A 27,579-nucleotide genomic window follows, 5' to 3' on the forward strand; every position below is an offset into this window, starting at 1 on the left:
GTCACTTTAGTGGCTTGTGACATTAATTTTTTGAAAGGTGGAGTCTCCAAACTGAATCTCCATCTTGTGGATTGCTTGTTGTGGAAGGGATGTCAGAGGCCCATTATATTGTTTCTACTCTGTAAAAATTGATGTAATTTTAATGGTGTGTGACAGTTTTTTGAAATGTGGAGACTCCAAGTTGAGCCTACTTGTTGTGTGTTGCCTGTAGCAGTAGGGCTCCCAGACCGGCAGGCCTGCACTTACTTTCAGTCAACTACCTGTGTTACTATCCTTACATTTTTCTAACATTATTGCTCTACCAAGCTGATATTTGTGCCACCTGAGAGTGGCTGGGAAAAAAGTTTGCGCTGTTACATGAGATATCAAGGCTCCCAGAAAATCAGATTTAGGCTAGTTTCACACTAGCGTTCTTGAGCACAGGGCCACCGCTAAGCCCCGGCCACACCCCCTCTGGTCAGTTCCTCCTCTGATCGCATGAGGCTGCATGCGATCAGCGTATCCTATATTTAGTGTTGGATATGCTGATCGTGCGCTGACCGTGCGCAGTTATGATTTTGCTGGTGCTGCGCCCTTTTGGCGCTGCGCCCAGAGCACAAAAATGCAACACAGTGCGTTTTTGTGTGCAAAACCTCCTCTTCAACTGTGAGCAGCAAGCATTTCAGTAGACAGAGAAGTGGGATGGTAATGCTGATTATGGCATCATAGCCTCTCACCATCTTGGTTATGTCATGATCCATGCGGGATCATGTCAGATAAGAGCACTGGTAACCTTTTTTTTTTCCTCTCTCTAAGCTTTGTTCTTAGAGATAGTTTTGCCCCCGGTGGCCAGTATGGTCATTGCACTGTGTGCTTAGAGATAGCTTTGCCCCGGTGGCCAGTATGGTCATTGCACTGGTGTTTTTAGAGATAGTTTTCCCCCGGCGGTGGTTAGTGTAATTGCACGGGAATCACTAACGTGTGTTTACTCAATAAAGGTGTGTCAGTTGTGCTCACTCACATTGGTGATATTGTTGGGCTTTTCCAACCATGCTGGGTGAAGGAAGGAGCTGAGGAGAGTCCAGGACAGCTCAGTCACAGTCCTGGAGTGACAGCTATGGTGTCAGCGAGGAGTTCGTGTAAAGCATGGTGGAGTGGCAGCTATGGTGTCAGTGAAGAATTCTTGCAAAGCTTGGTGGAGTGGCAGCTATGGTGTAGAGCTGCACTCAGTTGCTGGACTCTTTTGCTGGAAGCTGCACTCAGGTGCAGGACTCCGTTGCTGGACAGCTGCACTCAGGTGCTGGACACTGTTGCTGGACAGCTACACTCAGGTGCTGGACTCTGTCGCTCCAAGGCAGCACTTGGGTGCTGGATGCCATTGCTGGACAGCTGCACCCAGGTGTTGGACACAGTGGGAGGAAGATGCACTCAGGTGTTGGACTCTGTTGCCTGGAGCAAGTGCATCAGAGCAAAGCTAAGTGTTTCCTTGTTTGTAATTTTTCCTCATGTTGGTGTTAGTACAGCGGTGGGGCCAGTGCCTGCACCACCCAGCTCCCTAGTAAGGAATAGGTGTAGGGTGTGCTAGGGTGACAGGTATCCTGATCGGCGATAGGTGAGGAGCCTGTATAGGGAACGTCAGGAGTGTTAGGGACACTGACTCAGAGGAGTGCAGGAGGTCTCCACGTCCCCCGTTCCCTATCGCAGGGCCCACCATTGTAAATGTTTCCGTATCCCCTGTGTCTTGTTGTATTAGTTACTGGCCTGTGGGCTGTGTCACACTGGACAATTACATGTGCTGTGTTCTGTTGTATTAGTTACCTGCCTGCTGGCCGTGTCACACAGGACGGGGCACGTGACAGATTAATGTTGAGTCTTGGTTAACGCTGAGTTCCAATGTGTGGTGACATTGGACACCAGTCAATGTGCTGGAAACTGCAAACACTGATTTCAGACGGGACAGGGTAGCAGCAGCTGTAGCTGACTTGCAGAAATGTGCAGACACAATGCATACTTTCATAAGTAGCTCAGGCAGATCTGGGTAGATTTTGAGAAACTACTGAACCAATAAGTTGAGCAAGTGAGCCAAGCATGGTACGTGTGCGTGAGGTTGCCAAGCTTCTGCGCTGCCACCAGATTACAGCCATTGTCATGCTTGGTAGTAGGTTCAGGAGCGAGAGCTCTGTTAGACCTTTCAACATTTCCGCGGTGGTCACCTAAGCAGCTTAGCTTTAGCAGAGCTTGTTGCCTTTAGCCGAGGCAGTGCTGCAGTGCTTCCAGCTTGTAACTGATATTGATATTTCTGAGATGGAGGAGGAGGTGGAGGAGCAGGACTTGCAGGAACTAATGTAGAAGATGGGGCAAACCTGATTAAACCAGGGCCCGCAATTCTTGGTGTCGCTAGCATCTGTTTCTTCCCAGGGTCTGACGGATTCCTGGCTTCCATAATGGTCACCCAGTAAAGCACCAGACTCGGGAACACCTAACCTTTGGCTTGACAACTTCACTCGTGTTGGTGCTCTGGAGAACAGTTGCCCACCTTGGGTTCAGGCCACCCCACTGCCTCTTCCTGCCTATTGTGGTGCTGTGGATCTCTCCCCCTTTGCACTGCTGTCCTTGCTCTGCATGTCACCTTCTTAGGTTGGGTCACTGACTTCATTGTCCACTACCTCATCTTCCACTTCTGCAGTGTTCTCGTTGCTCGAGTCGAGCAATTCTGAGCATCTGACCTCAATTCGAGTAATGAGCACTCAAGCATTTTAGTGCTTGATCATCACTACTAAATATCCTTTCCAAATTATCTTTAATGTAAGAGGACATTGCCTCAGACTCAGATAGAGGATAAGTTCTCTATTTGGTTGGTTCAGTTTCTGGAAGAAGGGGAATGGCAGTATTAAATGGTCGATAATGAGGTAGTGTCTCTGCTTTTTGCTTAGAGAAGACATCTGCAAAGTTCTAGTAGGGAGCAAGCAAAATGGAATCAATGCAAACAGCAGAATTTCAGAGAAAATTGTTGAGGTAGAGGTTAGAAGCATTTATGAAAATAAGATGAAACACATCAGGCAATGTGGTCAGACTAACAATAACAGGGCAAATTGCCACAGACGTCTCGAAAGCATTGGTGTGTCAGAAAGTGTCAAAATAAAAAAGAAATGTTGTGTAGTGCTTCAATCTGAAGAGTCACCTTCTCTATTCATAATTGGATATAACCACCAGGAATTGCAGAGCCATTCGCAGAGATTAGCTTCAGAGGCATCCGCAAAAAAAGAAAATGAATCCTCAACCTATTAGCTAGAGAGACACTATAAAGTTCTCTGTAGCTCAGGAATCAATAAATCCTTGTCCCAATAACATGAAGGAAATAAACATAGACATGAGCACACTGCCAATAGTGGAGGATAAAGTTAACTCTTGCTTCGCCTAGGGTTTTAAACTGAACCGGTCATATAAAAAAGTGCTATTAACCTGCAGATGGGGGGGTTAATGTGCAGTTTAATACATTCTGAAGCTGTTCAGCTCCCACATCGAGTGCCCCATTTCTTAGAGGAATTGAATTTTATTTCCCCGGCAACCTCGTGCTTTAAGGGTCATAGGGATGGGCTGATGCGGCTCCATCCACCGTTCAGTGCTCAGGACTTCTGGTCATGAGTAGGCCCTGGAGCACCTAAAGACCTGGTCAGAGTTATGATGCGATAGAAGTGCAGATGACCGTAAATTGTCCAGTGAGCAGCGGGGATGGATGGAGAGGAATATAGCGAGGTAAGTACTTTTTTTCTTTCTAACCTTTTGGTTGCCACCTTGCTGACTTTGCACCGAGCAAATAAAAAATATCTGTATGCTGACAGAATGCAGATGTCTCTGTGTGACTGGAGACTTGAGAATCCTCACATCTTGCACACTGCACGCTGTAATGTTTCTGCCGTGTCAGAGCTGGGAATGGCAATCATCTGACCACAAGTCCACAATATGCATACTCCTGGCAATATTCCAACAATGCTGTTTCTGACCTCTCTCAGTACACTTGCATTGAGTGAGGCTGAGCCCATCTAGTCAGAATGTGGCTGGAAGTAAGGATATGCAGAATCCTCGCTACATTCAATGCTCACCAGGTACGGACTAGTACTGAAATTCAGTCCTGGCATTTGAAATCATACAAGCCCATGCTGTCTCCATCCCCAAGCATCAGATGGAATATATTACTAATATTACCCAGAATGGAGGAAAGCAAGAATTACTACATGATCAAAATTTCTAATGCTTCCCATGGCCTGCTGGGATAAGTAATGGAGTCGGCAACTTTGTGCTCTGTCACAACTCTAAACAGTATGGGTGTCTTGAGAACACAGATTCTCTTAACAAAGTAGCTGACAAGGTGGCCCATGACCGACAGGCCCTTCTGGCATTTTCCAGAATTGCCAGATGGCCAGTCTGGCCCTGATTCTCACAATGTGATGATTCTCAAGTCTGTAGTCATATAGAGTGACTGTACAATAGGAGATTAAAAGCAGACAACCCCTTTACGTATATGTAGACAATCAAAGTAGAATTGCATTAATTAATAGAACTGATTATTTAATAAAATTAGTATATAAGGAAACAAACACTATTTAATGTAGTTATTTGTTGATCAAATTACTCCCATAAAGAACTTCAGTAGCTCCAATGGAAAAGAACATTAATACAAGATAGATATCCATCCCCACATCTTCATATCTGTGTAAAACAGCCCCACCATTGATTGGCAGCTATCTGCCGATCGACAGTATGCAAAGAAAGATGAAGGTGGTGTGGGTGGATTTATACAGAGCTCAGTATTCAGAGAACTAGGAGATCTGCAGAAGATAAATCATAATGACAGCATGTAGTCAAGTAATTGACACAATTAGGGTCTCTGCCCCTACATCATGCAGGTCTCATGTGAGCTAGCAAAAACCTGGTGACAGATTCCTTTTTAAGTATTGATTAAAGGTAATAAAATATAAATGTTCAGAACTCTTTGACCCAAATAATAATACATCTCTTGCAACATTGTTTCCGATTTCCTCCTTGTTTAACAAACAATATGTACAGTAAGCATGCTATCTTTTCTTTGGAAAAGTGCATGCGTCCAAAGTGACTTCTGTCCTTCCTAATATTACTAGTCAGGAAACAGCATAGGTTATGATACTGAACTTTATTGAAAATATTAACCGTAGTACTGGGAAGTTATGTAAACTGTTTATCTTAAAAGTAGTTATGACATTTTCCTGTTCAGATAAGGCGGACACAACATATATGCGTAAAGAACACGCTAACTAATGGTTAGTAATTATATGCACAGTTAGCATTTTGTTGAATACTGACTATCACACCACCACCATAAATCAATGTGTTTGATATTGCCTTTGTCACTATGATTCTGATGTAATTGCTTTATATCATGTACAGTTGTGGCCAAAAGTATTGACAACCCTGCAATTCTGTCAGATAATGCTCAGTTTCTTTCTGAAAATGATTGCAAACACAAATTCTTTGGTATTATCATCTTCATTTAATTTGTCTTAAATGAAAAAACACAAAAAGAATTGTCCTAAAGCCAAATTAGATATAACTCCACACCAGACATAAAAAAGAGGGTGGACAAAAGTATTGGCACTGTTCGAAAAATCATGTGATGCTTCTCTAATGTGTGTAATTAACAGCACCTGTAACTTACCTGTGGCACCTAACAGGTGTTGGCAATAACTAAATCACACTTGCAGCCAGTTGACATGGATTAAAGTTGAGTCAACCTCTGTCCTGTGTCCTTTGGTGTACCACATTGAGCATGGACAAAAGAAAGAAGACCGAAGAGCTGTCTGAGGACTTGAGAAACCAAATTGTGAGGAAGCATGAGCAATCTCAAGGCTACAAGTCCATCTCCAAAGACCTGAATGTTCCTGTGTCTACCGTGCGCAGTGTCATCAAGAAGTTTAAAGCCCATGGTACTGTGGCTAACCTCCCTAGATGTGGACGGAAAAGAAAAATTGACAAGAGATTTCAACGCAAGATTGTGCGGATGATGGATAAAGAACCTCGACTAACATCCAAACAAGTTCAAGCTGCCCTGCAGTTCGAGGGTACAACAGTGTCAACCCATACTATCCGTCGGCGTCTGAATGAAAAGGGACTGTATGGTAGGAGACCCAGGATGACCCCACTTCTTACCCCGAGACATAAAAAAGCCAGGCTGGAGTTTGCCAAAACTTACCTGAAAAAGCCTAAAACGTTTTGGAAGGATGTTCTCTGAGTCAGATGAGACAAAAGTAGAGCTTTTTGGGCAAAGGCATCAACATAGAGTTTACAGGAGAAAAAAAGAGGCATTCAAAGAAAAGAACATGGTCCCTACAGTCAAACATGGTGGAGGTTCCCTGATGTCTTGAGGTTGCTTTGCTGCCTCTGGCACTGGACTGCTTGACCGTGTGCATGGCATTATGAAGTCAGAAGACTACCAACAAATTTTGCAGCATAATGTAGGGCCCAGTGTGTGAAAGCTGGGTCTCCATCAGAGGTCATGGGTCTTCCAGCAGGACAATGACCCAAAACACACTTCAAAAAGCACTAGAAAATGGTTTGAGAGAAAGCACTGGAGACTTTTAAGGTGGCCAGCAAGGAGTCCAGACCTGAATCCCATAGAACACCAGTGGAGAGATCTAAAAATGGCAGTTTGGAGAAGGAACCCTTCAAGGACCTGGAGCAGTTTGCCAAAGATCAATGGTCTAAAATTCCAGCAGAGCATTGTAAGAAACTCATTGATGGTTACCGGAAGCGGTTGGTCGCAGTTATTTTGGCTAAAGGTTGTGCAACCAAGTATTAGGCTGAGGGTGCCAATACTTTTGTCTGGCCCATTTTTGGAGTTTTGTGTGAAATGATCAATGTTTTGCTTTTTGCTTCATTCTCTTTTGTGTTTTTTCATTTAAGACAAATTAAATGAAGATAATAATACCAAAGAATTTGTGTTTGCAATTATTTTCAGGAAGAAACTGAGTATTATCTGACAGAATTGCAGGGGTGTCAATACTTTTAGCCACAACTGTATATTATTTTCCTACCAGTCTACTATACTAGGAAATTATACTTGGTTTTCTAAATATTTTAAAAACATAAATCTGGAAATTGTGACACACATTTTCATTCAGCCCCTCTGAGTCAATAATTTGTAGAACAACTTTTCACTGCACCTACTGCTGCAAGTCTTTTAGGATATGTCTCTACCAGCTTTGCACATATAGATGCTGAAATTTTTGCCAATTCTTCTTTAAGAACTAGCTCTAGCTCTGTGAGACTGGATTAAAAGAATTTGTGAACAGCAATTTTCAAGCCCACAGATTCTCAATAGGTTTTAAGTCTGAACTTTGAATGGGCCATTCAACCTCATGAATATGATTTGATTTAAAACATTCAATTGCATCTCTGGCAATATGTTTATGGTCGTTGTCCTTCTGGAAGGTGAACATACACATCAATCTCAAGTCCTTTGCAGCCTCTAACAGTTTTTCTCCAGGATTGCCATGTAAATAGCTCCATCCATCTTCCCATCAAATCTGACCAGCTTCTTTACCACAGCTGAAGAAAAGCATTCCCATAGAATGATGCTGCCACCTGCATGTTTGATGGTGGGGATGGTGTTTTCACAGTGCTGTGCAATACTAGTGTCACGGGTGTGTCAAAGGCTGCATACCGTTGTACTGCATCTGTCTGCAGAAGGTCTCGGTTGTTTGCATTGCATACTAGTGGCCACCTCACCCGGTGCTAATGACTACACCTGGACCTGGGTGTTTATAACTTCCTACTTCCTTTAGGGAGGTGCGGGTGTTATTTCCATTTCTCCATGCCAAGCAGTTGCGCTATACTCCTTCCATTTTTGGTTTGAACAGTGCTCCGTGAAGTGTTCAGTGCTTGTGCTATTTTTTTTAGAGCCCAACCCTGCTTTACTCTTCTCCACAACTTTATCTCTGACCTTTCTGTGAGTTCCTTGGTTTTCATGATGCTGCTTGTTCCCAAATGTTCTTAAACTTTTGAGGCTTTCACAGAACAGCTGTAGTTATTGCAAAAATAAATTACACACAGGTGGACTCAATTTACTATTTAGGTGACTTCTGGAGGCCATTGGTCACTCAGGATATTATTTATGGGTATGAGACTACAGGATGCTGAATACAAATGCAAGTCATAATTTTCAGATTTATATTTTTAAAATAATTTATAACCTTTGCATAATTTCCTTTATACTTCACAAATTCAAAGTAACTACAGATTGTCACACAAAAATTAAACCCTTTTATAGCCTCATTGACTGAAAAATAATGTTATGAGTCATGCAAAATAGCATCATAATTTTTTCTTTAAAACTTTCACTTTTTTTAAGATGCTAAAATAGTTAAAAAAACAAAACTTTTTTTGGTATCACCGTAATTATACTGACCTTGGGAATTATTTTGCCTAGTTTTTAGCAATGAGCAAGTATACTTGTTGCTTGGGTTTCCCTGACACAGCTGCTTGATTTGCAGCTGCTATACAGGCTGAATACATGTGGGGGTTGCCTGTTTGTTAGGAATTCCACACATGCATTCAGGCTGTCTAGCAGCCGCAAATCATGCAGCTGTGTCGACAAACACTAAATCTCCGATCATGCCAAAATACTCAGAGACCACCCGAGCATGCTCAGGGAAACCCGAGCAACAAGTATACTTGCTCATCTCTACTAGTTATTGTTAATGCACAATGAACATCGTAAATACAAAATACAAAAACCAACCGTGGAATTGTGTTTTTTCACCATTTCACCTCACTTGGAATTTTTTTGCCATTTTCCAGTAAAGTGAATAAAGTGAATCATGTCTTTCCAAATAACTATTCGTCATAGAAAATACAAGACTTTATATGCCTATGTCGATGAAAAAATAAAAAAGTTATGGCATTTTGAAGAAGGATAGGAAAAAAATGAAAACACAAAATCAAAATTGACTGTGTTAAAAAAAAATAGCCATTTTAGCAAGAATCTTTCAGGCATTTTCAATCATTTGCATTAAATTTTTGCTATATTTAATAGGCAATAAGGAGATGATTAACAGAGCCCTATTGGATGCAGGATTTACATATGAGCTGGTACAAACTCACTGGAAAGGAGCATTGCCGTAAGATATTTATTATTTTTTTGTTAATATAATGATTGACCAATGACACAATTGTGAAAATGTTTGTTTCATGTTTTGTATAAAATGATTTTGCTAATACTTAAGAAAGTGCAGTATTTATTATTATAAATATCACGTTCTATACCCTTCACATCAAGAGAGATCTTATTGGTATTATGTTGTTAAATCTCATAGTCAAAAAAGGAAATGTGAAAATTCCCATTGCTTGTCATTTCTCTACTATGGAATCTCTTGTTACAGAACCATATTATGCCAATGTCAGATAACAGGGTTGATCTATAGTTTAATATTCATTGGCATAAATACATGAAGTTTTATTAAAAAAAGATTCTGAATGCTGACAGGTAAATTACTTTTATAATTTTCATGTTCTGTTCAGAATGTAAGAAATTTAAGTTAACTCTAATGTCATTGTACGCTGTAGTGCACAATGCTTGTCTTTATTTTCATGTGTAACTTTTAAGATTCTTATATAATCAATCTCTTCTCCCATCTTAGTAAGAATGCTTTTGTTAGACCATTTTGCTAAATGTTTAACTTTATATAATATTTATTAATTTCTAGGAAAGGCATTGTAGCTAGATTTGTAGCAACTGATGGTGGAATTACCCGAGTTTATCCAAAAAGGTAACAGAATACAATGAATGAGCAAATAACTGATGCTTCATACAGTAACATCACTGATTAGTCACTATTAAAGCAATGTACAGTATATACGGTAATATATTGATTTGTTTTGTAACTGCCAGCAAATCATACTATTGCCTTAATTAAAGGGGCTGTCTTGTACATTAATATTGATGGCCAGTCCTTATCATCAATACTAGATCGATTGGAGTGTGACAACCGGCACCAGTACCGATCAGCTGTTTCCGATACAGTCAGATGTCCTTAGTTGCGACTGGAAATAAAAGCTCTGTCATCCAAGTAGTATGATGTGCAGAACCCCAGCCACAGCCGCTATGCAGTTCACACAACTCTGCTGTGCAGCTCTGCAACTGATCACATCTGGCTGCTGCCAACACTGCTGCTGATGGGCAAGTGTGTCAAGTGTTGCATCCCCAACTTTCTGGTATCTATGAGTTATCCTAAATAGTCATCAAAGCACCGGACAATGCCTTTAATGGCAAATAATGTTTTTTGTCATATTTTTTGTCTTAAAAGGGGGTTAACAAGCCTTTAAAAATGAATGGTTATCTTTAGGATTGGCCATGAATATTGGATTGTTGGGGGTTCAACTTTTACAAACACATATGCAAACACTTTAGCAACTTCACTGTTTCCAATGGCTTGCAGGCTAATCCATAATTTCCTGTGTCATACTTTTAACAGTGGTACAAGGCATTGCAGCTTTGTCCCACATTGTAGAATTGGACAACAATACTATACCTTGCACTGTTACAGCACTATTTGATAGCTGTCAATTAAATCAGCCATTTTCCTTCCCTACTTCAGAGTATTGTCTGCCCGACAGTGGGCTGCATAGTGACTACTCAAAATGCTACAAGTGATGAGTCCCATGATTTTACTTATCAACATCTGTGTGTAGTGTTACACCTGTGTACTCTTCAAAATTTCTGTCTGTTTAAGCCCTTCATGAGAGAGCAATTCTTCATCTCTGCTCTTTCAGTTTTACCTCCTCCTCTTCTTCCAAGAAGTGTAACTGTGTTATTTTTCCATCAACATTGAAAAACACAGTTGCTCTATAGTTTTGGGAGGTTTGTTTTTTTGGACTTCATTGAGAAATAGGTTTTTCTTAGATGAACATAATTATGGACATAGCAATCGTATAATGTTTTTGATACTTTAAAGAGGACCAAGCACCAAATTTTTCTTGATGGACTGGACAATCATTGCATTAGTGGCTGCAGAGTAGAATTAATGTTTTTATCTTAATTATTTCTCCTATCTGATTGGGAGATACTGATAATCAAAGTATTTGTCACCTAATGAGTGAACTTTTGTTAAGTACGAGCTGGTTTTATCAGGTAATTTTCATTGGGGGCATGTATTTTTTCTCCAGGTATGATGCTCCCTTGTCATTAGCTGGTATCAACACTCAAAGTAAAGAAAAACACTCCCCAATATAGCTTAAAACAGTGAAACAGAACCACATTTATGTCTACTGGGATCAGGGCAGCTGGTACTCACTCTGCAGTGAGAGCAGGCTTTTATTGCATCTCACACAGGTGCAGTCTGTTTTGGGCTACTCCTGAATAAGATGTAATGACACCCTGCTCTGATCTCACTGCAGAGTGATTACAAGTTGCCCTGAGCAAAACAGGCATAAGTGTGATTACTGACACATCTCTAGACAGGCAGTGTGGGGGAGGCAGTACAGCAGAGGTGTCCATGCTAAGAAAGTAAGAGTGCTGATCAAATGGTTTGTATTGTGACACAGCTAAGTTAAGCTGTGCTGCCCTTGACCACAGTGACCTTATCTGAATGGCTTTAGTCATCTGTACTTTCTAATCTTGGACACTGTTTTACCAAGTGATCAGACTGTCTGTCATTCATCTAACACACTAAGAAACTTTCTCTAAACTATTGTATGGTATGATTCTTTTTCTGCTGTGTTACTGGTTGCTTATGATTGGGCATCATCATACAAGGAGAAGTGCATGATCTCAGTGAAAACTATGAAATAACATCCACTTGGACTTAACAAACATTAATTCATTAGATGCAAAATACTTTAATTGCTAATATCTCTGCAACAGAGAAGAGAGGTGAAATAAAAAAAAACAACAAAAAACATTTTATTCTGCTCTGCAGCCACAATTACATGGTGTGTCTAGTTCAACATGAAACAATTGGTTAATAGTTCTCTTTAACGGTTAAATGAAATTGTAAATTTTGGTTTATGTTGCCATTTTCTAAAACCCATAATTTTTTTATTGTTCTAATTTTTCTGTTGATGAACTTATGTGAGGGTTTGCTTTTTTTGTGCACCAGACTGTTGCTTATTTATATATTGGAGTACATAGAACTTTTGATAGCTTGTTATTGCTTTTTTTGTGTGAAGTGAAGCAACTGGTATTTTATTTTTTATTCCATAAATAAATAGCACATATGAAAATAAGAAACTTTGCAATATATTTCTTTCTGTCAGGACTGATCATTAATTCTCAAAAAAAATTCTCAATTAACGACTGGCACAAAGTTTTACCTTACTAAAATAGGAGATGGCAGTTACAACTGACTTTATGTAGTGGGGAGGGGTGAAGAAGAGGGAAAAGCTCTTCCTCAAGATCCCCCATCCTACTCCTCCCTCTACTTTATATAGAAGATGACAATTGTTTCTTATAATATTTTATCCCAGTAATGTAAAATCCTTTCTTTACTGAATGCATACTTTACCTTTGAATTGAGAATTTTGAAATAGAAGAAAGCAGATTTCTAAAATAAGATATATTACAGATATTTTTATTTTCATGTGTACTATTCATTTACTAAATAAAAATTAACCCCTTTCCGACATTGGGCTCCCCTGTTTGGTGCGGGATATGGAGCTGAGCCTGCACCTTTCAGGGCACATGTATATATGCAGCTGACATGTGCCCACAACAGCAGCGGGTGGAGTCATGATCCACCCACAGCTGTCAACTAGTTAAATGCTGTTGTCAATCTCTGACAGGGGCATTTAACTTGCCTTTACCTGAAGTCATAAATCCCACCCATCGGTGACCCTGTCACATGATCTCGGGTCACCGATGGGTTGACATGACAACCACAGGTTGACGCAGACCTCTGTTTGTCATTGCCAGATTGCACTGAGCTCCGCCCAGTGGTTGATGCTCATAACAAAGTAGGGCTGCTTCTATCCTTCCATGTAGACTACTGAATCATGCAAAAAGTAAAGTTTTAAAAAATATTTTTAAAAAATCTAAACGTTTAAATCAGCCCCCTTTCACCCTATTGAAAATAAAACCATAAAAAATCAAATACACAAATATTTGGTATCACCGCATTCAGAATCACCCGATCTATCAATATAAAAAAAGAATTAACCCGATCGCTAAACGGCATAATGAGAAAAAAAGTCAAAACCCCAAAAATATGTTTTTTGGTCGCCACAACATTGCATTAAAATGCAATAATGGGTGATCAAAAGTTCATATCTACACCTAAATGGCAACAATAAAAGTGTCAGCTTGGTGCACAAAACATAAGCCCTCACCAAACCCCAGATCATGAAAAATGAAGATGCTACAGGTATTGGAAAATGGTGCAGCTTTTTTTTATAACAAACTTTGGAATTTTTTTCATCGCTTAAATAAAAAAGCACATATACATGTTTGGTGTCTGTGAACTCATAATGACCTGGAGAATCATAATGGCAGGTCAGTTTTAGTATTTAGTGAACATGGTTAAAAATAAAAACAAAAAACAACTCTGGATTTGCACTTTTCTTTGCAATTTCTCCACATTTGTAATTTTTTTTCCATTTTTCAGTACATGATATGTTAAAAGCAATGGTGTTCTTCAAAAGTACAACTTTTCCTGCAAAAAACAAGCCCTCACATGGTCATATTGACTAAAAAATAAAAAAGTTATGGCTTTAAGAAGGGGAGCAAAAAACGAAAATGCAAAAACTGATACCCCTGGTCGTTAAGGGGTTAAAACAATGGATACTCTTTAAATGTTCGGTTTCAAGTATTTTTTATTAAATATATTACATTTTTCACACAAGGATGCTGTAACAACCCTGCTGGCATCACTGTATGGCCTCCCATCCCCCGCACACCAACTTACCTTCTGCTTCAAGCCATGCTGTGAATTCTGTCTGTTGCCAGCCCTGAGCTCCATGTGCTATGCCTCTTGTTTTCCTGCTTGCACTCCATGTTTCCTAACTGTGTGTATAGGGGGGCGGTGCCTGAACGCTCTGGTTCTTATGCAGTCAGGGTGCACCTGGCTAATGGGTCCCTGACCAATTACCTAGAGCCCTGGACTATTTAACCCTGCCACTCCCACTGAAACATGGCCTGTGCAATGTCTAAACTCAATTAGCTCCTTGCTGCTGAGCTAGCCAGGCCCTGTCCTATGTCTTGCCTTCTCTGAAGGCTCTTACTGCATTTTCCTGTGTCTTGGTATCTTGCCTAGTACTTCTCTGTCCGCCTGCCAGGAGGCAGAATATCCTGGCCCTTGAGTCTTGTTCCCAGTGCCTTGTCTGTTCTCTGTCCGCCTGCCAGGAGGCAGAATATCCTGGCCCTTGTTTCTTTGTCCTTGTGTCTCTGTCTGAACTCAGTCTTACCTCTGTCTGTCAGTCTCCTTGTTTGTGGTTCCTTCTCTGCAGTGTCTTTCCTTGTGTTCTCCCTGTCTGTGCATCTGCACCCTAGCCGCTCTGCCTGCTGGGCTCCCTAGCCGCTCTGCCTGCTGGGCTCCCTAGCCGCTCTGCCTGCTGGGCTCCCTAGCCGCTCTGCCTGCTGGGCTCCCTAGCCGCTCTGCCTGCTCGGCTCCCTAGCCGCTCTGCCTGCTCGGCTCCCTAGCCGCTCTGCCTGCATGGCTCCCTAGCCGCTCTGCCTGCACGGCTCCCTAGCCGCTCTGCCTGCACAGCCCCCTTGCAGCCCAGCCTGCTCTGCGGCTCTGCCTACTCCACACTCCAGCCTATATCCGTACCTGCACCTCCTGTGTGAACAGGTCCAAATTCTGTTCCAACATACACCACTCCTTCCTGCCTACACCTCCTGTGTGAACAGGTCCAAATCCTGTTCCAACATACACCACTCCTTCCTGCCTACACCTGCTGTGTGAACAGGTCCTTAGCTGTCCCTTCTCATACCACGCCCGCCTGTCCTGTGTCTCAAGCCATCACCTACCTGCTCTGTGTCTCCAAGCCGTGCCCGCTTGCCCAGTGTCTCCAAGCCGTGCCCGCTTGCCCAGTGTCTCCAAGCCATGCCCGCTTCCCCAGTGTCTCTAAGCCGTGCCCGCTTGCCCAGTGTCTCCAAGCCGTGCCCGCTTGCCCAGTGTCTCCAAGCCGTGCCTGCTTGCCTAGTGTCTCCAAGCCGTGTCTCCAATCCGTGCCTGACTGCCAGTGTACCAAGCCGTGTCTGCTTGCCCAGTATCTCAGCCTGCCTGTTAGTCACACCTGTCAAAGTGACTTGTCCCCGAGTGGGATCAGCAGCCACAGCCAGACACCACCCTGGAGTGGCACCCGACAGCTACCTGCCGCACAAGCCTGACCTCACCATCAGAGGCTCCAGTGAAGACCGAGGTAGCTGTCGTAGTCACGCCCCTTCCAGGGTAGTCTGGTTTGTGGCACAGTGGGGCCACAACCCCCCGGTTCGTGCCATTCAGCCAAGGCGAGAGCGTGACAGATGCCATATATGCTCATGTTGACACAGAGAGCGATAAGCACAGAAATAATTGCGTCATGCAGTTGGGCCATTTAAATGCTACTGAGATTAACAGCCTCATATAAATGGTTAGAGTTGCAATTGTTGCTTATCTAGTCGCTGCTATTAGTGGCGGGTGTGTCGACACATGTGCTGGCGCTTGCCTGGTATGGAGAGGGCTTATTTCCAGAGCCTTCTAGCAATACATCTAATGTTGGAAAGAAGTTAAGAGTCACAGAAAGAAACATTTCTTCTGTATACTTTTGTCATTCGTGTTCCTTAGTACTTTAAGTAGAAGATAATAAGTAAAATATTCTTTTTCATGAATACATTTATATTAATATATAGTGAGACAACAGATTACATATAACTTTTTGCAACTTTGATTTTTCTAATGTTTTTGTTGTAACATTTATAATTTTCTAGTGCTGGCGAGTACTGGTTTGAAGATCCTGAAACATATGAGGATAGCTACTACAAACGCAGCTTGGACAATGACAATTATGTGTTTACTGCTCCATTTTTCAACAGTAAGACATAATGCTGTGAAAACAGAAATGTGTATTGTTTTGCTACAAAAAATTGACATAGACAAACGAAAGGAAAGACACTTGAATCGCATAGACCCCAATTCATCATTTGGGTTTTTTAAGTGACTTTTCATTTTTGCATTGCGGAATTTTTTGTGCTAACGTCATCAAAATGGCTCATGAGATGAATTTTTGGCAAAATCAAAATTGCTCTATTTTCTTGTTTTTTTTACCTTTTTGTGTCTTTTTTACAATCAAAGTGTCATGATACTTTAAAAGGTCACACATTAGTTTTCACCTGCACAAAAATAAAATTAAACAGATTTTGTATTGCAGTAACGTTCTGGAGTACAATGATGCAAAAAAATTGAGACACTTGGAAAAGTCCAAATGATTAATTAGGCTAAAACATCTGGATAAGGATAACAATTCCCTATTGTAAAAAAAAAGGACAAAACCAAGTAAAGTTAACTTAAGAAACAATGCAAATTATTGCATAAGATGCAAACAAATGTCACTAATAGAACCATGTTTTTACTCCAGAAAAAATGCAAAAAAGCAGAGCTGAATGGGGGCCTACGCTTACATCAACTATTAGGTGGCTGACTTTGTGACAGAATTTTACATCAAACGTGGACAAGTCCATGTTTGGCGTTTAGCAACGGACTCTAACAATCTGGTACGAACCTCAAACTTGTTATGTTTGGGATCACTCATCTCTATTCGTCTTTAGTTGTGCATACATGTTGGTGAATTCTGCTTAAAATAAAATATACTATTTTTTCTTGCTTTTTTCATTTTTGTGCCTTTTTGGGGGAAAAAGTTGTATTATTCTTTAAAATGTTGCATATTCAACTGTGAAAAAAGAAAATGAAACAGATTTTGTTTTCTAGTGTTGCACAAGAGCAGACTTGTGCAAACACAAAGTGACATTTGAAAACCTCAAAAATGGTCTTTTTTTTCTTGCGTTTTACCATTTTTGAGTCTTTTTGAGCAAAACGTTGCTTTATCCTTTAAAATGATGCATAATCGTCTTTAACTGAGAAAAAATAAAATTAAAGAGATTTTTTACTACAGTGTGGTACTGGAGCAGACTTACATAAACATTTTCTGATGTTTGGAAAAGTCACAAATGATGAATTAAGCTAATGCATCTTGATAAGGTAAACCACACTCACATTGTCAAAGAGAAAAAAAACTGGTGAAACCAAATAGAGTTAAAAAGGCTCAAATTAAATATTGAAAAGCCAAATTAAAAATCATTATTAGAGTCATATTTCCTCCTGAAATAGGGCACCAATACCATGATGAATTGGGGTCTCTTCTAGTCAAGTGTCCAGGCCATACCGTCCAATAATGGACTGCAAGGTTGGAGCAATGCCATGAAATATTCAGATGCAAATGTTACAGCACAATAATTTAAATAGATAAAATAAAACCATTAAAATACTATATCTGAAGTCCTGATATTGTCATGTTAAGGTCACTTGCGCACGTTGAGTATTTGGTGAGCTTTTAACCTCAGATTTTGCAAACTAAACCCAGGAGTGGGAGATAAATACAGAAGTGGTGATGTGTTTCTATTATACTTTTCCTCCTATTGTTCCACTCATGGTTTTGGCTTACAAATACTGAGGTAAAAAAACTCACTATATACTCAATTTGTGCATGTGGCCTAAGGCTATGTTCTCACGATGAGCTTGGTGATTTCTTGATGATGCAGATTTTCTCCTCCATTTCTGCACTAAGTAAGTTGGACTGCTTGAATTTTTTGAAAAATATTCAGAGTCAAAACCTCACCAAAATTAATTGTGGGATCGTAGCCTAATGCTTCTCCAAAGACATACTGACAGTTTCATTGGTATCCCATGAAATTGATGCTAGCTTGTATGCTTCTGAGATAGGGAATTTAGAACTTAAAATTTTATAGACATGTAGAAACTACATATTTTCTTCGTTAGAAAGAAAAAGGAGGAGTAGCACAATGAAAACCTTAACTGGCCCTTTCAAGTACCGTATTTTTCACACCATAGGATGCACTTTTTCCCCAAAAAATTTGGGAGGAAAATGGGGGATGTCTTATGGTACAAACGCAAGCTTAACGGGGGGTTGGGGCAGCAGATTTGTGGCGATGCTGCGGCAGTGGGCGGTGTGGAGAGCACCTGAGCAGGGTCCCTTCCTCAAGATATTTGTGGCAGAAATATGTCCACGGCTGCTTTCCAGTGTCCATGGCGAGTGCATCATCGGTTTCCCTGTGTCCATCTTCCTGAAGCCGTGGGCCGCAGGAGGATTCAGGAAAATGGCCACCGGAGGTCACGCATGCGCAGATTGAAATCTCTGCGACAATCAGCTTCAGGAAAATGGCCGTCAAGATCTCAATCTGCACACGCGCATCGCACCTCGGGACTACAGCATTGCCCCACTTCTGTCGCCCCTGGCTTCATGAGGAAGGGACCATGCCTTCTGTGACCCCACTGTAGCATCACCGGCCCTCAGGTAAGATGCCTTAAATTCAGACAATAAAACGGACCCCTATCTCATAAAAATCTTTTTTTTCTGCTATTTCCCACCCCAAAATTAGAGGTGCGTCTTATGGTCCGGTGCGTCTTATAGTCTGAAAAATACAGGTAATTACCATGTTATATGTGATTATAAGACATACTTTTTCCACCTAAATTTGGGGGGAATATGGGTGTGCGTCTTATAATGCGTATATACTTTATCAGCGTGCCACTGCGGGTGTCCACTGATGCCGCTGCTGTTATGAATGAGTCACCTTAGGAGGCAAAAACAGAAATGCTAGCTAAGTCCAGAAAACCAGAGAAGTTGGCAGCTATCGGATTGCAGACCCCTGAACCTATCAACACAACTAGCAGTAGCCGTGGGGGGTTCCTACGATGCCCTAGACCCCTCGATCACAGCCGGAGGGCTATATAGCCTAAAGACAGAAAGGGAAATCTAAACTGCCCCAGAGCAGACCCCAAAGCAAAAGGCAGCCCCCAACATATAATGACGGTGAAGCAAGAAGAAAGAACACTAACACAGACAGAAAGATAGACTGAGCAAAGACGGGGCCCAAGCTAACTAGATAGGAAAGGACAGGAAGGCTGCTGTCTGCAATCCGTGAAAAACCCTATGAAAATAAGAGCCAACAAACTGACAGTGAAAAAGGCCCTGAAGACGCTAGGCTTCAAAAAGCTATGTCAGTACTCAGGAATATTCTGAAGACAGAGCAACCGGCAAAAGGAGATTCAGCTCACCCCAGCAGGGAATAGAAGAATCCAGAAAAGAAAGGCAAACAAAAACAAAACACAAATGCTAACAGGCAAAGCAGAAAACTTAACTTTAGAGGAGCAGGAATCAGACTGGTCTCCTAGAAATCCACAGAGAAATCACCAGCAGGGCAGAAGGGCGACGGCAGCCTTACATCCAGTCCGTGACTCCACTCAGCCAGTCATCATCATCAGGCTCAGGTGCCTGATAATCAGGCTCATTACCTTCCTTTACCAGAATAGGGAGTTCACCAGACCTCAGTGACGAAGGGGAAAATGAACTCACAACAGTACCTCCCCCTTGAGGAGGGGTCATCGAACCCTCAACCACGCCACCAGGGCGATCAGGGTGAGCCCGATGAAAGGCACGCACCAATCTTTTGGCATGAATATCAGAGGCAGAGACCCAGGAATTATCCTCCTGACCATAACCCTTCCACTTAACCAAATACTGGAGTCTCCGTCTAGCCAGACGGGAATCCAGTATTTTCTCTACCTCATATTCCATGTTACCTTCAACCAATACAGGGTCCGGAGGTGCCACCCCAGGAACAACTGGTTCAACAAACCTCTTCAACAAGGACTTATGGAACACATTATGTGTCACGGGGGCTTAGTTCAACTAAGGCTGAAATACCCGTGGCCCCTGTGGTGTCCCTTTTACTAGGGGAAACCCTGTCTGACCCTCAACCCAGGGTTTTTGCTGAAGGTGCAAATGCCTGAGCCTCCGACCTTTCCTTATCTCCTGCTCAGCCCTGCACTTAACCCTCCACCCTCCACCCAGTGAGGAGTCACACCACCAAAGCTCCCACACAAATAATGACAGACAGGGAGAACTTAAACTGCACTGCGCCGCACACACACAGGAATAAACAGTAATGTGAACAGGGCACAACTAAACACAAATATGGGAAGGAGAAAGGATAACGACGGATCATACGACACCAGATATGAATCTCTCTCTCTTGAACACCTCCACTCCAGACCGGAACCACTTGGTATGAAACACAAGCTATAATCGGCGACGCCCATATGCCAGTATGACTATTTAAAGACCGTGGGCGTGACTAACCTTCCAACCTGGTCTCCAGCAGGATTAACCCCCGAGAGCCTGAAGATCAAACCGGCGCCACTGAGGCTATAGTGGCTGGAGGTGGAACTACCTCTGCCTGCCGGATGCTGTGGTGTGAACAGCGTCCGACATGACAGTATGGATCTTAAATGTGACAGGAAGAGCCAAGCGAAAAGAGACTGGATTAAAAATCTCCAAGATCTTGTAAGGTCCAATAAATCTAGGCTTAAACTTAGGAGAAGCCACCTTCATAGCAATATTTTTTGATGATAACCACACCATATCACCAATCTTAAACTGGGGACCAATGGTCCTATGTCGATTGGAAAACCGCTGGGCCTTTTCCTGGGAGAGAGATAACTTATCCACCACTTGGTCCCAGATCTGGTGCATTCTCTCCACCACAGTGTCAACACCTGGGCAGGCAGAAGGCTCCACCTGCCCTGAGGAAAATCGAGGATGAAACCCAAAGTTACAAAAAAAAGGTGACATCAAAGTGGCAGAACTAGCTCTATTATTTAAAGCAAATTTGGCCAAGGGCAAAAATGAAACCCAATCATCCTGATCAGCGGAAATAAAACATCTCAAATACGACTCCAAGGTCTGGTTTGTTCTCTCTGTCTGCCCATTGGTCTGAGGGTGAAAAGCAGAGGAGAAGGACAACTGAATTCCCAGCTTGGAACAGAAAGTCCTCCAAAATCTAGACACAAACTGAACTCCTCTGTCAGATACAATGTTCTCAGGAATCCTGTGCAAGCAAACCACCTGTTGCAAAAACAGGGGCACCAACTCAGAGGAAGATGGCAACTTAGAGAGTGGTACAAGATGAACCATCTTAGAGAACCTATCACAAATCACCCAAATAACAGTCATTCTTTGAGAGACCGGCATATCAGAGATGAAATCCATAGAAATATGGGTCCATGGCCTCCTGGGGACCGGCAAAGGCATCAACATCCCACTAGAGCGAGAACAAGATTTAGACCGGGAGCAAGTCCCACAGGACTGCACAAAATTCCTGACATCATGAGACAAGGTGGGTCACCAAAAAGAGCGACTCACCAGATCTCTAGTACCAAAAATACCTGGATGAACAGCCAATGCAGAGCAATGAACTTCAGACATCACTCTCTTCTTCCACTGGTCAGGAACATACAACTTTCCACTGGGACAATGCTCAGGCTTGTCCTCCTGGAACTCTTGCAGAGCAAGTCTCAAATCGGGCGAGATGGCAGAAAGAACTACCCCTTCGCCTAAGATGGTAGCAGGCTTGGTCACCACAGGAGAATCAGCAAAGAAGCTCCTTGAGAGGGCGTCTGCCTTGACATTCTTAGTTCCAGGAAGAAAAGAGACCACAAAATCAAAACGTGTAAAAAACAAGGCCCACCTAGCCTGTCTAGGGTTCAAGCGTTTAGCCGACTCTAGGTAAATCAAATTCTTGTGGTCAGTGAGGACCACAACTTGATGTTTAGCTCCCTCCAATCAATGTCTCCACTCCTCAAATGCCCATTTCATGGCCAACAGTTCCCGATTCCCCACATCATAGTTACGTTCAGATGGAGAAACTTTCGGGAAAATAAAGCACAGGGATTCATTTTAGATGTTACAGGATCCTTTTGGGACAAAACAGCTCCTGCACCAATCTCAGAAGCATCCACCTCTACCTGGAACGGAGTGAGACATCAGGTTGCCGCAAAACCGGGGTGGAGATAAATCTTCGCTTCAGCTCCTGAAAGGAAGCAACAGCCTCCGGAGACCAATTCAACACATCAGCACCCTTCTTAGTCAGATCAGTCAATGGCTTGGCAATACTAGAAAATTTTGCTATAAATTTCCGATAAAAATTAGCAAAACCCAAAAACTTCTGGAGGGCCTTCAAAGAAGTGGGCTGAACCCAATCATATATGGCCTGTACCTTGGCCGGGTCCATTTCAATAGTTGACGGAGACAAAATAAATCCCAAAAATGAAATCCTCTGTACTCCAAAAAGGCCTTTTGATCCTTTGACATACAGGGAATTCTCCCTCAAGATCCGGAACACAGTCCGAACATGTTCCACATGAGAATCCCAATCCTTGGAGAAGATCAAAATATCATCCAGATAGATAATCAAAAATCTATCGACAAAGTCTCGGAAAATATCGTTCATGAAGCACTGGAAGACAGAAGGGGCATTAGTGAGCCCAAAAGGCATCACCAGGTACTCAAAATGTCCCTCCAGAGTATTAAACGCCGTCTTCCATTCATCCCCCTGCTTAATGCGGATAAGATTATACGCCCCCCTGAGGTCAAGCTTGTTAAACCAGCAAGCACCTCTAACTCTAGAGAATAGATCCGATATCAGGGGTAACGGATACTGATATTTAATAGTAACTTTGTTGAGGGCACGATAATCAATACAAGGCCTTAAAGAACCATCCTTTTTGGCCACAAAAAAAAAAAACGGCACCTAAGGGTGAAGAGTATGGTCTAATATGACCCTTCTCCAACGCCTCCTTAATATAGGATCGCATAGCCTCGTGCTCGGGTACAGATAAATTGAAGAGCTGACCATTGGGAAATTTACACCCCGGGCTCAGTTCAATTGCACAGTCATATCTCCTATGAGGAGGCAAAGATGCAGACTCATTCTCACTAAATACATCATAAAAGTCCGCCAAATAGTCAGGAACATCATGCGACTGAGGAGAGGTGGAAAAAACCGGAGCCTCACTAAAGGCACACCGACAACCCCAACTCACCACAGACACAGATTTCCAATCCAAAACTGGATTATGAATTTGCAACCAGGGAAACCCCAGAACAACGGCATCATGCAGACCATGCAACACCAAAAATCTGTAATTTTCTTGATGGTCTGGGGCGACCCGCATGACCACCTGGGTCCAAAACTGAGGTTTATTTTTCGCCAAAGGAGTAGCATCAATCCCCCTCAAAGGGATAGGCGTCTGCAGAGGTGTCATCAGAAATCCACAACGTTTAGCAAAATCCAAGTCCATTAGGTTTAGCGCTGCTCCTGAATCCACAAAAGCCTTGGCGGAAAATGTGGACAGGGAGCAGATCAGAGTAATTGCCAGAAGAAAATTAGGTTGAACACCACCAACAGAAAACGTGTGTGCAAAGCATTTCTCTCGTTTAGGACAAACAGAAATAATATGCGAGGCATCTCCACAGAAAAAACACAGCTTATTACGCCTTCTGAACTTCTGACGTTGCGCCCTAGACAAAACTCTTTCACATTGCATAGGTTCAGACGTCTGTTCAACCGGTGGCAACACCTCTCGTGCAATCCTGCGTTCACGTAAACGCCGATCAACCTGAATGGCTAATGACATAGAATCGTCCAGACCAGAGGGAACAGGAAATCCCATCATGGTATCTTTTACGGCTTCTGACAAACCCTTCCGAAAGAGAGCAGCCAAGGCATTATCATTCCAGGTAGTAAGGACCGCCCACTTTCGGAACTTTGGACAGTACAACTCTGCAGAATCTTGACCCTGGTTCAATGCCAACAGGGTCTTTTCAGCCTGATCAATAGCATTAGGTTCGTCATACAACAACCCCAAGGCTTGAAAGAATGCGTTCACATTAGTCAGAATAGGATTATCTGGTTTCAAAGAAAACGCCCAATCCTGGGGATCGCCACGCAAAGAGATGACAATTTTAACCTGCTGCGCGGAGCTCCCTGACGAGTTAGGCTTCAAGGCAAAAAATTATTTACAATAATTTTTGAAACTCAAAAATTTAGATCGATCCCCAAAAAATACATCAGGTGTAGGGATCTTTTGTTCAACAGCATGCGAATGAGCAAGGTAGGCAGAAATTCCCCGCACTTCCGCAGCGAGCTGCTCCACATGATCAGACAATTGCTTTATCTCCATTGAGAGAAAAAAAAAAAATTCCCCCTACGGCCTCAGAGATATAGAGGAAAGAATATACACACTCTTTTTTTTTTTTTTTTTTAAACACAATTCATTCCTGCTATTGATTACCCTAGGATCTGCGGTATGGCGGGTGATTCTGTTATGAATGAGTCACCGTAGGAGGCAAAAACAGAAATGCTAGCTAAGTCCAGAAAACCAGAGAAGTTGGCAGCTATCGGATTGCAGACCCCTGAACCTACCAACACAACTAGCAGTAGCCGTGGGGGGTTCCTACGATGCCCTAGACCCCTCGATCACAGCCGGAGGACTATATAGCCTAAAGACAGAAAGGGAAATCTAAACTGCCTCAGAGCAGACCCCAAAGCAAAAGGCAGCCCCCAACATATAATGACGGTGAAGCAAGAAGAAAGAACACTAACACAGACAGAAAGATAGACTGAGCAAAGACGGGGCCCAAGCTAACTAGATAGGAAAGGACAGGAAGGCTGCTGTCTGCAATCCGTGAAAAACCCTATGAAAATAAGAGCCAACAAACTGACAGTGAAAAAGGCCCTGAAGACGCTAGGCTTCAAAAAGCTATGTCAGTACTCAGGAATATTCTGAAGACAGAGCAACCGGCAAAAGGAGATTCAGCTCACCCCAGCAGGGAATGGGAGAATCCAGAAAAGAAAGGCAAACAAAAACAAAACACAAATGCTAACAGGCAAAGCAGAAAACTTAACTTTAGAGGAGCAGGAATCAGACTGGTCTCCTAGAAGTCCACAGAGAAATCACCCGCAGGGCAGAAGGGCGTCGGCAGCCTTATATCCAGTCCGTGACTCCACTCAGCCAGTCATCATCATCAGGCTCAGGTGCCTGATAATCAGGCTCATTACCTTCCTTTACCAGAATAGGGAGTTCACCAGACCTCAGTGACGAAGGGGAAAATGAACTCACAACACGCTGCCCTGTGTACGGCGATCCAGCTGCTCTTTGTCCGGTGCTGACGCTACCCTGCTCTATGTCCGGCGGTGCTGCGGGGGGCTCTGCTGACGTTTTGTGAAAGGTCAGAGCCCCCGGATATTCCATGGTTTCCTCCTGTGTTGTGGAGTCCAGCAAAATGGTCGCCGGGGGGCAACGCATGTGCAGATGGAGATCTTGGCACCAAGATCTTGGGAGATGAGATTTCAGCACTGAGATCTCATCTCCCAAGATCTTGGTGCCGAGATCTCCATTTGCACATGCGTCACCTCCCGGCGGCCATTTTCCCAGAGTCCACCTCACAGGAGGAAACCATGGGCTCTGGCCTTTCACAACATGTTGGCAGAGCCCCCCACAGCATCGCCAGACACAGGGCAATGGCAGCACCAGACACAGGGCAGCGGCAGCACTAGAGACAGAGCAGCGGCAGCACTGGAACCCACAGTGGCATATCAGAGCACCCCCTCATCCCAGCCTGCAGCAACGCTTCAATCTTGCCTCCGCCAGCAGCAACCCTGGGACCCCGCTTCACCGCAGCCACCACCCCCGGTAAGCAATAAGACACATGGGTTATGAGAAGCACCACCATTTTATTAAAAAAAAATTTTTCCTATTTTTCTTCTCAAAATTTGGGGTGAGTCTTATAATCCGCCGTGTCTTATAATCTGAAAAAAACGGTATATTCATTTTTGCAGCTCCAACTTGTTCCATCTAAAAAATCCCAGCTTTTAGCAACTGGTAAATAATTGCCTAACAGTAACCTTGTGCATTTTTGCACATGGCATTATGTGCACCCTCGGGGGTACAAATCATCGGGGTCGATATTACTTAAAGTGAATCTGACAGGCCAATACATGCTGCCAAATCCACAGGAAGTATGTTTGAGACACTGGCTGTACGATCTCTGCTAGTCATGTTTGCCTCTGAAACACTGCAGCATTTCAGAGAAAAACATACTTTGAAGGCCACCAGGGAGACTAGTTGGATAGGTGTGTCCGAGGCAGCTTCTCCCCTCCTGATGCCTTCCATTGACTGGTTTCTGCCTACATGCACATAGCGGCATTTAAAGTATGTTTTTTTTCCTAAACACAGCAGTGTTTCAGAGTCAAATATATGTGGCTGAGATCATACAGCCAGTGTCTGATACATGCTGCCGTGGATAGGGCACCATGTATCAGTTGTCAGATTCACTTTAAAATGAGCACTTAAGGCACTGCTTTAGTATAGCAGCAATGTATAAATGAAACACTGAAAAAAAATCTTCAGAGGCTCACTCAACAAGCACATGACCGCTGCAGCCAATCAGAGGTTTCATATGATTAAAGAAGGTGACATAATCACTTCAAATTCCAGCATAGAGCATCAAAGTGGCTTGCAGTGGATATATCTTTAAAGAGGTATTTCCATCTCCAAGATCCTATCCCAATAAGTAGTAGGTGTAATAAAAATAATATTAGCAAATATCTCCAGTTAGAAATGTAGTGTAGTTTTTCTGATTTGCTATGTCTCTTTTCTCATGTGCAGATATTGCAAAACCTTAGTTATCCATGGTTGTGACCACTGATATAGTGAATGTTAGTTTGTTGCTAGTAGTCGTAATCATGGATACATAATGTCCTGCAAAACCTGTACATGAGGAAAGAGACACAACGACTCAGAAAAACTATACTACATTTCTAATTGAAGATATTTGCTAATATTATTACACCTACTACATATTGGGGAAGAATCTTGCACATGGAAATACCAATTTAACACAAGTATAAATCTCAAGGGATTTTTCCATCTTTAAATTTCATGGCTGAAATGGGAATAGCTGCATCTAGGTCTCGGCCACCAGAGGTGTTGGGCTAGTTTCACACTTGCGTTTTTGAGCGCAGCGACGGCCTGTGCATGGCCGCCGCTAAGCCCCGCCCCCTGCCGCGCCTCCGCCGGTAGCTCCGCCTACCGGCACATGACGCTGCATGCGCCCTGCGTCCCCTATCTTTATCACTGGGGGCGCAGGCTGTGCGCAGTATGCATTTGGCGGCGCATGCGCCTTTTTGACGGTGCGCCGGCGCAACCAAACTGCAGCAGGTTGCGTTTGGCGCAGTCGGCGCACCGTCAAAAAGGTGCATGCGCCGCCAAACGCATACTGCACACGGCCTGTGCCCCCAGTGATAAAGATAGGGGACGCAGGGCGCATGCAGCGTCATGCGCCGGTAGGCGGAGCTACCGGCGGAGGCACGGCAGGGGGCGGGGCTTAGCGGCGGCCGTGCGCAGGCCGTAGCTGCGCTCAAAAACGCTAGTGTGAAACTAGCCTTAGGCCGGGGTCACACTTGCAAGTGTGATGCGAGAAACTCATGCGAGTCTCTCGCATCAATACCCGGCGCTG

The 27,579-nt window shown here is 43.0% G+C and overlaps 1 protein-coding gene across 4 annotated transcripts in view; it reads left to right on the plus strand.

The window, feature by feature from the left end:
- Window positions 1-27,579, plus strand: part of CACNA2D1 (calcium voltage-gated channel auxiliary subunit alpha2delta 1) — a 1,206,813-nt gene that overhangs the window by 1,090,884 nt on the left and 88,350 nt on the right. For all 4 annotated transcript variants that reach the window (XM_073551318.1, XM_073551320.1, XM_073551319.1 and 1 more), the window contains 3 exons: window positions 9,047-9,131; window positions 9,717-9,779; window positions 15,914-16,017. In XM_073551318.1, the coding sequence (XP_073407419.1) occupies window positions 9,047-9,131; window positions 9,717-9,779; window positions 15,914-16,017 (252 nt within the window). The remainder of the gene's footprint in view (window positions 1-9,046; window positions 9,132-9,716; window positions 9,780-15,913; window positions 16,018-27,579) is intronic.

The sequence above is a fragment of the Dendrobates tinctorius genome, unplaced genomic scaffold (assembly GCF_039654945.1).
Source record: "Dendrobates tinctorius isolate UK_male_01 unplaced genomic scaffold, ASM3965494v1 ptg000174l, whole genome shotgun sequence".
NCBI lineage: Eukaryota > Metazoa > Chordata > Amphibia > Anura > Dendrobatidae > Dendrobates > Dendrobates tinctorius.